Source organism: Tachysurus fulvidraco, chromosome 5 (assembly GCF_022655615.1).
Source record: "Tachysurus fulvidraco isolate hzauxx_2018 chromosome 5, HZAU_PFXX_2.0, whole genome shotgun sequence".
In the NCBI taxonomy this organism is placed as follows: Eukaryota; Metazoa; Chordata; class Actinopteri; order Siluriformes; family Bagridae; genus Tachysurus; species Tachysurus fulvidraco.
Window position 1 is genome coordinate 1,186,184 of NC_062522.1, and position 15,000 is coordinate 1,201,183.

The 15,000-nt window shown below is 42.3% G+C and overlaps 1 protein-coding gene across 3 annotated transcripts in view; it reads right to left on the bottom strand.

The window, feature by feature from the left end:
* The window catches only part of LOC113649497 (disco-interacting protein 2 homolog B-A-like), a 33,791-nt gene that overhangs the window by 17,414 nt on the left and 1,377 nt on the right, over positions 1-15,000 (bottom strand). For 2 of the 3 annotated variants that reach the window (XM_047814000.1, XM_047813999.1), the window contains exons 2-13: positions 8,767-8,838; positions 8,376-8,423; positions 7,595-7,750; positions 7,042-7,167; positions 6,701-6,955; positions 5,930-6,079; positions 4,637-4,654; positions 4,006-4,125; positions 3,408-3,605; positions 3,100-3,191; positions 2,651-2,761; positions 118-241 (exon numbers count right to left, since the gene is read on the bottom strand). In XM_047814000.1, coding sequence (XP_047669956.1) covers positions 118-241; positions 2,651-2,761; positions 3,100-3,191; positions 3,408-3,605; positions 4,006-4,125; positions 4,637-4,654; positions 5,930-6,079; positions 6,701-6,955; positions 7,042-7,167; positions 7,595-7,750; positions 8,376-8,423; positions 8,767-8,838 — 1,470 coding nt within the window. The remainder of the gene's footprint in view (positions 1-117; positions 242-2,650; positions 2,762-3,099; positions 3,192-3,407; positions 3,606-4,005; positions 4,126-4,636; positions 4,655-5,929; positions 6,080-6,700; positions 6,956-7,041; positions 7,168-7,594; positions 7,751-8,375; positions 8,424-8,766; positions 8,839-15,000) is intronic. The other variant, XM_047813998.1, reaches the window with a different exon arrangement.

Below are 15,000 nucleotides of genomic sequence, written 5' to 3' on the forward strand. Positions count from 1 at the left end.
GTTGGTCCTGACATCATAGTTACTTTAGGCTTTTTTTATACATCATTTTCAGGTTTGCTTGTATTAAATATTTATTTCACAAAAGCAAAACAAGAAGAGTTTGAAGGCGGATCTGACCTTTAAACTGCAGGATTTCCCCAGTGGGGGTCTTCGGTAGACCCTTTAGACAGATCTCACTGGTCAGCGCAAGAGTCACACCACAACTCCCTAACAGGAAGCCCACCTGACTACTGCCTGCATCCTGTAAACACACAAATGTGTCGGTATAATAAAATTTGGTGAGGTATCACTATAATTATTGATAGTGTGTGATGAAAAATGAGTAAATTCACTGCTAACTCATAGCTAACTTGTTAAGCTCGCTTGTCAGCTTGAACTAACAAACCTAGTATAAATGAAGCAGACAATTAATGTTTTTAACTTGAATTGTGTCACATTTTTCTGTTTGTTATTAAATGTCCATTATTGGTAGACTGTAGTGTGGACAGTAAAGCAAGCTGTCGGGTGACTGTAGGATGGACTGTAGGGTGGATTGTGGGGTGGACAGTAGGGTGTATTTTAAGTTGGCTGTAGGGTGGACTGTAGGTTGGACTGTATGCTGGAATGTAGGGTAGATTGTTGGGTGGACTGTAGGTTGGAATGTAGTGTGGACTTTAGCATGGACTGTAGGGTGGATTGTAGGGTGGATTGTAGGGTTGGTTGTAGGGTAGATTGTAGGGTGGATTGTAGGGTGGATTGTTCGGTGGACTGTAGGGTGGACTGTAGGGTGGGCAGTTAAGTAGGCTGAAGGGTGGACTGTAGGGTAGACTGTAGGGTGGATTGCAGGGTGGAATGTAAGATGGCTTGTAGGGTCGACTGTTAGATGGATTGTTCGGTGGACTGTAGAGTGGATTGTATGGTGGACTGCAAGGTGGATAGTTTAGTGGACTGTAGGGTGGATTGTTGTATGCACTGTAGGGTGGATTGTTTAGTGAACTGTAGGGTGGATTTTTGTATGGACTGTAGAGCGGACTGTAGGGTGGACAGTAGGTCAGACTGTTTGGTAGACCGTAAGGTTGGATTGTAGAGTGGACTTTAGGGTCCAACAGAGACAGCCCGTTTGGAGGTCTCTGAGAAACTACATGCTTCTAGATCAGCCAAGCGGTCATCTGTCCTTATTCTCCTCAACCTTTCAGCAGCGTTTGATACGGTCAACCACAAAATTCTCTTGTCCATGCTCAGGAGTCTTGGGCTTTGCGGATCAGCATGGGAATGGTTTGCTTCCTAACTCATATCAGCTAACATGGAGAGGAGTGTCATCTGACATCTCCACTGGTGTCTCACAGGGAACCTCTACGGGAAGTTCATTCCAACACCTTGGTGCCAGAACAGAAAAGAGTCTGGAGGCCAGCATCAGTGTTTTGAATCAGATACCTGCAGCTACTGGAAGCCAGTAGAGGGATCGCAGCAGCGGGGTGGTATGGAGAACTTTGGCAGGTTGAAAACAAGCCATGCAGCTGCATTTTGGATCACTTGCAGAGGACGGATTGTGTTCATATGTAGACCTGCCAGCTGTGTGTTACAGTAATCCAGTCTAGTAATGACAAGAGACTGAACAAGTACCTGAGCAGTCTGTGTGGGGAAAATGGCCGAATCCTTCTAATGTTGTAGAGAAGAAACCGACATGAGCGAGTCACATTAGGGACATGAGAGGGAAAGGACAGTTTATTGTCCATAGTTACCCCAAGGTTGTGAGCTGTGGCTGAAGGGGAGATCAGATCGTTGTGCAGGGATATAGCAAGATCATGACCTGGGGATGAATCACCTGATGAACAGCAGTTCAGTTTTACTAGGATTGAGCTTTAACTGATGAGCAGTCATGCATGGGAAGAGAAGATAAGTTGTGTATCATCAGCATAGCAGTGGTAAGAGAACCCATGTGAGGAAATAACTTCCCCAAGAGAGTGAGTATACAGGGAGAAAAGAAGAGGACCAAGTACTGAGCCCTGTGGGACACCAGTGGAGAGTCTGTGTGGAGCAGATGTCACTCCCCTCCATGTTACCTGATATGAGCATCCTTCCAGGTAGGAAGCAAACCATTCCCAAGCTGATCCGCAAATCCCAAGACTCTTGAGGGTGGATAAGAGAGTCTTGTGGTTGACCGTATCGAACGCTGCTGAAAGGTCAAGGAGGATAAGGATGGATGACAGTTTGGCTGATGTAGCAGTATGTAGCTTCTCAGAGACATCCAAAAGGGCTGTCTCTGTGAAATGAGCTGCTGGTTGGGATCTTGGAGGTTGTTCTGTTAGAGATAGACAGACAGTTGATTATAGACAATACTTTCAAGAATTTTTGAAAGAAACGAGAGAAGTGATACCGGTCTGTAGTTACTGATGTCATCTTTCATAGCGTTCATGCATTCAATGATAGCGAATTAAGCACTTTTGTATGTCACTCTGGTCTCAAATGTTGTTGGGTGGATTGTAGGGTGGACAGTAGAATAGATTGTTCGGTGGACTGTAAAAAATATTCTTGAAAGAATTGTCTATCTCTCACATAACAACCTCCAAGATCCCGACCAGTCTGGCTATAAAGCAGAACAATCATAAGGTAGATTGTTGTATGGACTGTAGGGTGGACAGTAAGGCTGTGTGAGTAATACTGTAGTTACCTTTCGGGACAGTGGCACCTCTATTGGAACAGGAATGACCTCTGCAAGCAAACAGCCATAAAATGCCACCCAAAACATGCCAGGGTCACTGTTCGGGTACACAAGTGCCACCTGGGGGTAACAGAAATTTACCATAAGCAGCTCAGCTTGCACATTTATAAACAGTTTAAATAAACAGTAAGTAAAAAAATATTTCAACAATTAAAAAGAATTATCTTCGTTATAGTTTTATTAAGCCATTATATAATATTATGACATAACTTGACTCTACCTTTTCACCAACCACTCTAGTGGAAAAAACATTTTGCAAATATTATAAGCTCAGAAAAAACTCTTTAGTATCCAATATGATGACAGAGATCTTTAATCTATCTATTCCTATTTGTTCATAGATTTATAAATGGTCTCCCAGTCTGTCGAAAAAGATAAAGACAGCTACTGCTGCTCACCCGGTCTCCGGGCTTTATAACCTGCTCGTTCTTGGTCCCCAGTTTGTTCAGTAGTGTGTAAGCCAGTTTAACACTACGACTCCAAAGTTTCCCTTGAAAATACACACGAAATATCAAGGATCGAAAAATCAGTAGCCAGTGACAAGCAGATTTATATTCAGCTTTTCAGAACTCAAGATATAAATTAGAAATTTCTCCTCTAAGAGTTTCCTCCTCTGAGTAGATCATTTAGAATTTGCAGGAACATGAGGAGAATCTTCTATCCTAATGTTTGCAAGTTTATTCATAATAAAATGATTTCCTTTTACCATATGTAAGAGTGTAGAGAGGTTTTCCTGTAATGTCCAGAGTTGTAAGAGCAGGGCTTTTGCCCTGAGTGGCACCCCATCGAGCCAGCGCAGCCTGCAGGGCAGGAGGCCAGTTACTGACCACGCCCAGTGGCTCTCCCTTCACTGGGATTATCTGACGGCCCTCGGGCCTCGGGGTGTTAGGGTCTGGCCGAGGGACTGAAGAAGAGGGTATAAAACAGATATATATCTTTGTAAAAATTCTAATTTATTTGTATAGCACTTTATGCAGTTTCTCAATTGTCTCAAAGTCGCTTTACAGAACATAAACATAAAACAAAAAGTTAATATAACAATTAATATAATATTAATAATATAATATCAAATTCCAAATTAATATTAGATATATTTAAATCTGTTTGTATTTATCCCTAATGAGCAAGTCTGAGGTAACTGAGTTGACTGGAGAGGAATATCTCACTTAGATTGTAAAAGAAGAAACATTGAGAGGAACCAGACACAAAGGGAGACCTCGTCCTCATATGAAACCAAGCATCTCCGTGTGTATGTGTGTGTGTACAGCCTGATACAGGAGTGTTGTGTACATGAAGCCACACACCTTCTACAATCTCCTCTTGGTCATCCATGAAAAACTCACTAAGTGGAGGACGTTTGGGTCGTTTCAGCGTGTTGAGGAGCTGCTGGATCTTAGTAGACACACGACTGGACACAGGAACACCTAGACCAGGACCAGGCAGGTGAGGGGGTGAGACAGATGAGCACAGGTACACAAACACAATCCTGACCCAGCCAAGCAGGACAGGACAAGACCACACATGTTCCTCATGGCTCCAGATGAGTTCATAACTTCAGAACATCTCTGTTCATGTGTCTAAAGACCAGGGACCTCCTTTATCTCATGCGTAACAATGGGATTTCACACACTATTAATACACAGACAACTTCTTGTCTGGTTTTATACTTTATAAGATATTTTTATTTGCTGTCATTTTTGCAATGCACATAAGTAAACACTTACTGAAAAATCCCACATTGTGCTTTAAAATGTTTGTAAAGATTAGTCTGTATGCATCACTGATAAATGTGGACCCTGGACCAGAAAAGGGGGTAAAAAAGGAGCAAATCTACACAGTGCTTCAACACACAGCTTCACATTATTACACACACACAATGAAAGCAGGCCGAGGGACAAGACCTAACTGCAGGGCATGGTTACGGCTAAGCATTACCTTTCCCCACTCTTCTCACTAACAGAGAAAAGCAATGAAAAGCAGCATGACAAGTGAAGAAAGAGTGGAAAGGAAAAAGAAAAAATACATTATTGATTAATAAATGAATGTCACTCTTTGAGTGTGTGTGTGTGTGTGTGTGTGTGTGTGATCAATTCACCAACTTAAATCACTGTCAGACATTAAACAATGAAAACTTACTGTATTGTGCTCACTGTAAACACACCTACACTGTCAGTCCAGTTCATTAGTCACCAAACTGAAGGGTCACCATGACAACAGACAAAGCAGTTACATCATCAGGGTCTAAATATTTCAGTACTGTAATAGCATTGCATGAGCGTCGGACCCCATGGGACCCACCCACTTTTAAAGACAATAACATGGGACCCACCGGCTTTTAAAGACAATAATATTGGACCCACCCACTTTTTAAGGCCAATAATATTGGACCCACCCACTTTTAAAGACAATAATATTGGACCCACCCACTTTTAAAGACAATAATATTGGACCCACCCACTTTTAAAGACAATAAAATTGGACCCACCCACTTTTAAAGACAATAATATTGGACCCACCCATTTTTTAAGACCAATAATATTGGACCCACCCACTTTTTAGGACCAATAATATTGGACCCACCCACTTTTACCGTCTCTATTCAGTGCATATGTCTTTTTTATTACTTTTCAGAGCGCCGCCAGTCGAATCCATTCCGCTTGAGGAATGTCCTAATAAATTAAACTCCATTCCGCATTTTACCTACAGCATTGACCACGCTCCTGCTTCCTGAAATCCATGAGCGTCGGAACTATTACATGTGGGTGGGACAGGACACGCCCACTTTTTATTTGCTGCCGACGCCCATGGAACCTTGGAGCTCTCATGAGCAGATTAGAAAAAACCCTGCACTGAATTTGGTTGTGCGTCTGTCCAAGGGTCAGGTGAGCAGAGCAGGGACATGCGGGGACATGTGGGCGGGGCTAAAATCAGTGCAGACCGTCCATTACTCAAAATATCATATATAACTGTCCTGATAAGTATCTCTGACTGGAGTCAGTATTTTATACAGTAATTTGATGTTTATGGGTTTTTTAACAGAATGTAAATAAACAGTTTCTGTCCTCTTCACTTTACAGAAGTGCTTCGTGATCTTGAGCTTTTCATTTTCTTTCCACAAAACTTTTAAGTCTTAACAACCTCGTGTTGGTCAGGGTACAGAAACGACTAAATATGTTGTTGCATTGTTCAGTGGAGAAGAGCTATGACACACACACACAGTCTCAGTACCGTCTGCTGTCTCTATCATGCTGGATCTGCTCTGGCCACGACTCATCCCTCTCACTATGGCATTAGAGGGCAGATCCACACGAGATCCTTGATTTCGTGTCTGAGTCGGAGAATCACCATCAGCACCCAGAACAATGAAACCTGTAGGATCTGTCACACACACACACAATCACACACACCACACACACAATCACACACACCACACACATACATCACACACACCACACACACATACATCACACACACCACACACACACATCACACACACCACACACACACACCACACAACACCAACAAAATAACAACAAAAAAACACAACAAGTAAACACACCACACACAGACAGCAACAACAAACAACACACACATACATCACACACACCACACACACACACCACACACACACATCACACACACCACACACACATCACACACACATAAATCACACACACACACACACACACACACATACATCACACACACCACACACACATCACACACACATAAATCACACACACACACACACACACACACACATACATCACACACACCACACACACACACATACACACACACATACATCACACACACCACACACACACACAATCACACCATTTTAAACTCATCTAAATCAATTATAATACTTTTCAGTTTTACAATGATTTTTCATCCTACTCTCTGGTGTTTATAATGGTTTGTAAACATTATAATAATATATAATATACTAATCCCTCAGGGTGCTGGGACCAGGTTTGTGTGTGAGATGGGACTCACCGATGCAGGCGTGGGCGAAGGCCTCCGCGAGGGCGGACGGTTGTGAGTATGAATGTGGTGGCTGTGAGTGTGTGTGTTGACTTTGTGGCTGAGGTGCCTGAGGGGGACGAGACTCTCCATGAGACATGGTGGAAGATGCTGAGGAGGATGAAGTGGAGGAACCTGGGATGGAACTGTTCATCCACGAGTCTGGAGATGGCTGCTGACCACCGCTGAGCCCTGGACCGCTTTCATCATCTGAGGACGAGGACGAGTCTGACAGGACAGAGAGACAGAAAGGAGGACAGCTACAAATGCAATAAACTCTGTGAGTGTGTGTATGTATCTGTCTGTCTGTATACCTGGTGGGCTGCAGTTGTCGATAGGTGACTGCACGTACGCTGAGCGACGTTTGGTCGGCATCGGCAACGCCATTTTCTCCTCTTTGTGTTTGGCCAAAGCAGCCTGAACAGCTTCGGTGTGTATATCTGTCACACATGCACACACACACATGCACACGCACGCACACACACAAAGGAAAGATAGACCAAGAGAGATCATCATTAATACACGCCCAGTTTTCTGTTAAACTCCGCCCACAAACAGACCTGTATTTCAGTTTTGATTATTTGTGCTTCATTTCACTTTCAGTGTAAATAATATTAATAATTTAGTCCAACATCATGTACAAACATTTGTATACAAACAGAGGGACAGCAGAACATCAGCACAGAAACTTATCTGATTAACTTGTTTTATTTTATTTATTTATGTCATGTTTTAATTCTAGATTTTTACTTTTTTTACTGCCAAACTGAAATGCACCAGATTTCCAAGAAGCAACTTCTATTTGAGTATCTGTCATAACGCTGCATAAGTGTTTATTAAGACCTGATCGTAACTCCGTGTTATTACCTGATCTGTAGCGCTCGTCCCGAGTGCCTCCGCTCCTGTGCGATCTGCGTGCACGATGATGCCGAGAGGAGGAGGAGCTTGAGGAGGCGTTGCTGGGTACAGTAGCAGAGCTTGGACCAGGCTCCTGTCCATCATACTCAGGAGGTGGGGTCAAATCTGTAAGACAAAAATAAATGCCCAAAGGTTTTATTCAGTAGATTTAATTCACTTTTATTTTATTAATTTTACTTAAATCAGTGATTTTTTACTGTGTAACATTGGGGCGGAGCTCATTTTGTGATGTAACACTTTGTGATGTAACAGTCTGTGATGTAACACTTTGTGATGTAACACTTTGTGATGTAACACTTTGTGATGTAACACTTTGTGATGTAACACTTTGTGATGTAACACTTTGTGATGTAACACTTTGTGATGTAACACTTTGTGATGTAACACTTTGTGATGTAACACTTTGTGATGTAACACTTTATGATGTAACACTTTGTGATGTAACTACATTAGGAGTTTCAAGCCACTCGCAACTCATATGCAAATTAATGTATCACAGAAACCTTTAAATACAGAACCTGAAGCTTAGCCATCTTGTTCTAGATGAAAATAGGGTGGTTGCCACGGTAACATGTTTTATCTATATATGTATTACAGTACATACAGTTTGTTACGTCTCTTACTTGATTGTGAAGGAGAGCAGTAGATGGACTGACTGAGTGAACTGATACACACAGTTTGTGAGCTAAATGTAAGGAGGAGGTGAATGACGGAGGATCGACTGACTCACTGTTTTCAGCTCGGCCGACAGACGCATGCTGTTCGTTCGGTTCATCACCTTTTCAAACAAGAAGAAAAACAAGGATTTAACTTAGTAAGATGATCAGTGAATGAATCAGTAAACACATCTGAATGAATCATTTTAGTGACTCAAGTCCAGCTGAACTGTACAGGTCAGAGTCTGAGGCTGGAGCTGAGCCTACATGAGCAGGAGTTATGGGTGATGGCTTAAAGAACAGTTAAACTCTATCTTATCTCCTTTAGACTAATGTTGTCTAACACTCCTGTGGGCTGTAACACACACACACACACACACACACACACACACACACACACACACTGATGAGGATAAAGGTGTTAATAAGGCATTAAACACAAGTGAGGCATGTCACAGGTCTTACTGTGTGTGTGTGTTGTGTACGGTGCCAGTAACTTAGCCCTCTTCTTCTCATATCCTTTCTGTGTGATGTCACCTAAAAAATAAACAAGGATAAACATGTGATTATTTAACACACAAACATGACACATATTCAGCCCTGGGCTTCATTACAGTAAACTAATCTAACTAATCTAAACTTATCTGTTAATTAAGAGATAATTAGAATTTAATAACTGAAAAGAAAAATTTGCAATAAATATCTCAAACTTAACATCTCCTACCCCGCCTCTAACCTGCCCATAGCTCCACCCATCTGTTATCCTAACCCTAACCCCGCCTCTAACCTGCCCATAGCTCCACCCACCTGTTATTCTAAGCCTAACCCTAACCCCACCTCTAACCCTGCCTCTAACCTGCCCATAGCTCCACCCATCTGTTATCCTAAACCTAACCCTAACCCCACATCTAACCCTGCCTCTAACCTGCCCATAGCTCCACCCATCTGTTATCCTAACCCTAACCCCGCCTCTATCCCACCCTAAGCTCCACCCATCTGTTATAATAACCCTAACCCCGCCTCTAATCTGCCCATAGCTCCACCCATCTGTTATTATAAACCTAAACCCACCTCTAACCCTGCCTCTAACCTGCCCATAGCTCCACCCATCTGTTGTCCTAACCCTAACCCTGCCTCTAACCTGCCCATAGCTCCACCCATCTGTTGTCCTAACCCTAACCCCACCCAGTCTTTACTATCACCTTACTCACAACCAGATCCCAGGTCCTGCCTCTAACTCTGTCCCAACCAGCCTATAACCCCACCCTTGACCACGCCCTAGTCTTTTTATACTAACTGCAGTAAGGATGTTTATGAGGACAGAGAGATGGAGTGAAATCTGAGCACATCAACTGAGAGCAAATAAAAATGCAGAAGTGCTGAGAGATGAGAGAAGGATGTGATTTAATCATCTCACCATTTCTCTTCTCTCAGCTGAAATCTCACACTCACTCCTCCAACTTTTATTCTACTGTGCTGTCTTATCTGTCATTTAACTTTCTGTGGGGCTGCAGTGTGTCTCCCTCACACACACACACACACACACACACACACACACACACACACACACACACACACACACACACACACACACACACACACACACACACACACACACACACACACACACACACACACATTCTTGTAGTGGTGCAGCAGTGAAGGTTCCAGACAGTATTATATATAAAATCAGTTCAAATATTAAACACAGTCCCGCCCTCAAACCAGTCCTAACTCTGTCCAGACTTCAAACACACCCATAACCCCACCTCTAACCACACCCAAACTTTCACCTTGCCCATAACGCTGAACATATGTAATCATTTCAACCATCTTAACTAATCATCAACAATAACTGAAGTTAATAAATAAAAATCTCATTTTCAAAATCGGTTTTATCAAATGTGATTAGTTCAAAGTCACTGAGAAACAATTCTGTGACATCACAGTCTGAGTGAAGCTCCGCCCCAAATCGCTTTAATACAGAAGCAGTGAGAATGTCCCGGCTTTAAAATGTCCTGGTGTTTTCAAGCTCAGTTGTTTTGAAGCAGATTTTATTCCTGAGAGAATTTTGTTCTCTTAGTTTCTCATAGGAAACACACACACACACACACACACACACACACACACACACACACACACACACAGACACACAGACACACACACACGCAGACACACACTTTCTCTCCCTGTGGATTGTGTCATTTTCTTCAGTGTTCAACTGCCTGTCATTGAACAAAGTGAGTGTGAAGCTCTGTGTGTGTGTGTGTGTGTGTGTGTGTGTGTGTGTGTGCGCACATGTGTGTGTGTGCGAGCATGTGTGTGTGTGCACATGTGCGCGCATGTGTGTGTATGGGTGCGCGCATGTGTGTGTGCACGTGTGTGTGTGTGTGTGTGTGTGTGCACATGTGTGTGTGTGTGTGTGTGCACATGTGTGTGTGTGTGTGCACATGTGTGTGTGTGTGCACATGTGCGCGCATGTGTGTGTATGTGTGCACATGTGTGTGCTCGAACCATTTACATGCTCACATCTAACTAACCTCCTACAGACACAAACCCAAACAAACTCACCGCCTCCAACACTTCTTCCCAGCAATCCCACTGTAACCATGGCAACTGTGAGACTGCAGTGTAGGAGTGTGTTCCTCTGCCAGGAGGTTAAGATCTCTCTCTCTCTCTCTCTCTCTCTCTCTCTCTCTCTCTCTCTCTCAGTTCCCATTTCCATATATGGACTTAATAAAATGACACCCCTTGCATACATTGACTCAAAGCCACACCCACATTACCACTGACAGTCTAAAAAACATGGCCGCTTAAAACTACAATCTTTCCATATATGGACTCAACAACACACCAATCCTGGGCTGCACTCAGCTCCATATAAGGACGTAGTACCACGCCCACATGTCTCTATTCTAACAAAGAACTGGGATTTTGTTTGTTTTAAATGTAGAGCGTAATATTAATCTGAAGAGAGAATAAAGTTCGGCCGGTGAGGAGGCGAGTGTTTATATCTGCTGTAACAGAAGTGACAACAGGAAGTGACACGTCTGACCAACGCTCCACTTCATTCAATGTAAATATAAATAGATAAAAAGTATGAAGTTCTTTAATGATTAAAAATATAATTATTGGTAAATCACACACACACAAACACACACACACAAACACACACGAATGATGTCTCTTGCTCTAGCGACCGTGTACAGACCCCCAGACCCCCACGGCCCTACACTGATTTTCATAGAGAATTTGCAGATATTCTTTCAGACCTTTTGGTTAACTTTTATAAAACGTTAATTGTAGGAGATTTTAACATTCACGCAATAGACAGACTCTAAAAACTGCTACATTTACAGTATTTAGCAGACGCCCTTATATACAGAGCGACTTACATTTTATCTCATTTTGATACAACTGAGCAATTGAGGGTTAAGGGCCTTGCTCAGGGGGCCTTGCTCAGCAGCTTGGTGGATGTAGGAATCAAACTCACAACCTTCCGATTGGAAATCCAGCACCTTAACCACTAGGCTACCACATCCCAACTGCTAGGGCTGAGCACATGAGCAAACTCACAGTAAATAACCAGAACAATCCAGATGAACAAAAACCCAGAGATCTGAACACACGTCCATCACAGTTCAGTAGTCAGGACTTTATGAGATTCTTTACTGATAATATTGAAAGCATCAGGAACAAAATAGGTGATATTCAGCTTGTGACTCAGTCTCACCTAAAGCTCTACACACAACTACACAGCTTTACAAGTACAGGACAGGAAGAGTTAGATAAACTTATTACTACAGCTACATCAACTTGCTCACTAGATCCCATTCACACTAAATTACTGAGAGAAGTGTTACATAAAGCTGGTGAGCCTCTTCTTAATATCATTAACTCCTCGTTATCTTTAGGTTACGTCCCGAAGTCTTTTAAGTTGGCAGTTATTAGGCCACTCATTAAGAAACCTAACTTAGACCCTAATGAACTATCAAATTACAGACCTATCTCACACCTTCTGTTTATGTCTAAAATACTTGAAAAGGTTGTGTCTGTTCAACTGAGCTCCTACTTAGAGGAGAGCAACATCCTTGAAGAGTTTCAGTCAGGTTTCAGGCCCCATCATAGCACAGAAACTGCACTTGTTAAAGTTACAAACGACTTGTTCTTAGCTTCGGACCAAGACTGTATGTCACTATTAGTTCTGCTTGACCTTAGTGCTGCATTCGACACTATAGATCACAACATTCTTCTAGATCGCTTACAAAATTACACAGGTATTCATGGTCAGGCTTTAAGTTGGTTTAGATCCTACCTGTCAGAGTGATACCTTTTTGTAGAATTAAATGGTGAATCCTCCAGTTTACTACCAGTTAATTATGGGGTCCCTCAAGGATCAGTTCTAGGACCTCTGCTTTTCTCTATATACATGCTTCCATTAGGGAACATTATTAGAAGACATGGGATTAGTTTCCATTGTTATGCTGATGACACACAGTTATATATCTCATCAAAACCAGATGAAATAGCCACAGTGTCCAAATTAACTCAGTGCCTTAGAGAGATAAAAGACTGGATGAGCTGCAACTTTCTATTGTTAAACTCCGATAAGACAGAAATACTACTCATAGGTCCAAAAACCAATGCAAAGAAACTCTCACACTTCTTCACCTTAGAAATATCACCAAGCTGAGAAACATCCTGTCTGTATCTGATGCTGAGAAGCTAGTTGATGCCTTCATGACCTCTAGACTGGACTATTGTAATGCATTACTAGGTGGTTGTCCTGCATCTTTAATAAATAGGTTACAGTTAGTCCAAAATGCAGCTGCCAGAGTTCTCACTAGGACAAGAAAGTATGACCTTTAACCCCAATGTTATCATCTCTACACTGGCTACCTGTTAAGTTTAGAACTGATTACAAACTGCTGCTACTTACTTACAAGGCTCTTAATGGTTTAGCTCCCATGTATCTAACTAGTCTTCTAACATGTTACAATCCTTCACGCTCTCTGAGATCACAAAACTCAGGACTTCTGGTAGTTCCCAGAATATCTAAGTCTACTAAAGGTGGTAGAGCGTTTTCTTATTTAGCTCCCAAACTTTGGAATAGTCTTCCTGATAGTGTTCGGGGCGCAGACACACTTTCCCAGTTTAAATGTAGATTAAAAACTCATCTCTTTAGTCCGACGTTCACATAATACATCCCATAATATTGTGCTCTATTACATCAGACTTGCACATTTTATGAACAGCAGATATGTTAATTCCTCTCCACTGCTTCTCTCTTTCTACCATCACGAGGCATCCAGACATTGTAGCTGCTCCGATCATCTTCCGTGCGATGAAGATTTTGGACGTCCACTGAGACGAGGGCGACCCTGTGAGGATCCTGAGACATCTACAGATCTACCAGCTCCAGTTAGACTCTGATACTAAAGAGGAGATGTGAACTCCATGTGGTCTTTTACATCACTACAACATTTATCAGACTGTATATATATAATCACAACCCCAGTGTCACCCAGATGAGGATGAGGTTATATAATCACACCCCCAGTGTCACCCAGATGAGGATGAGGTTATATAATCACACCCCCAGTGTCACCCAGATGAGGATGAGGTTATATAATCACACCCCCAGTGTCACCCAGATGAGGATGAGGTTCCCCTTTGAGTCTGGTTCCTCTCAAGGTTCCTTCCTTTACCATCTAAGGGAGTTTTTCCTCCCCACAGTCACCTGAGTCACCTCAGACTTGTTCATTGGGGATAAATACATACACATTTATATATAACTAATATTAATCTTATTATTAACACACACAAAGACACACACAGAGACACACACAAAGAGAGACACACAAAAACATGCACACAGACACATACACACAGAGACACACAAAAACATGCACACAGACACATACACACAGAGACACACAAAAAAAACATGTGCACACACAAAAACATGTGCACACACACACACAAAAACACACGGACACACACAAAGAGACACACAAAAACACATGCGCACAGACACACACACACGCACACAAAAACACACGTGCACACACAAAGAGACACACAAACAGAAACACACACGTACATGAAACTAGTTTATCTTCAGAACATTCAGACTTCATCACAAACTGATTATATTTAAGCCCTAAAGCTTTCTTCAGTCTGTTTCTCAGATGAAAGCTGCACTTTGTGTATTTTGAGAGAATTCCTAAAAAACAATAAAACCCTTATTTACCCAGACGCTCCCTGAGGAACCTGCAGTTTGCAGGAGTATAAACTTCTAGGATTCATTTATTAACATAAAGCTTCCATAAACATGTAATAGCACATTTATTGTAGCAGGAAGTGATGTAACTGCAGGAAGGAGCTCCACGTGTGCTGTAGGAAGGTTTAAAACAGTGGCTTGGATTTGTTGTTATTTTACATCACAACAAAAGGATGGAGTTTTTCTATAACGTCACTGAAATCGTGACTCCATGCTGCACACCACACACACTAGAAACCGAAACCTGTCCCTTTGTCGCCGTTAGCATGAGTGTATCATTAAGTGTAACACTGCAGCTTTCAGGTGTGTAAAGTGAATAACGTGAGTGACACAGCGATACGGTTCTCCTGTTCACACACACACACACACACACACACACACACACACACACACACACACACACACACACACACACC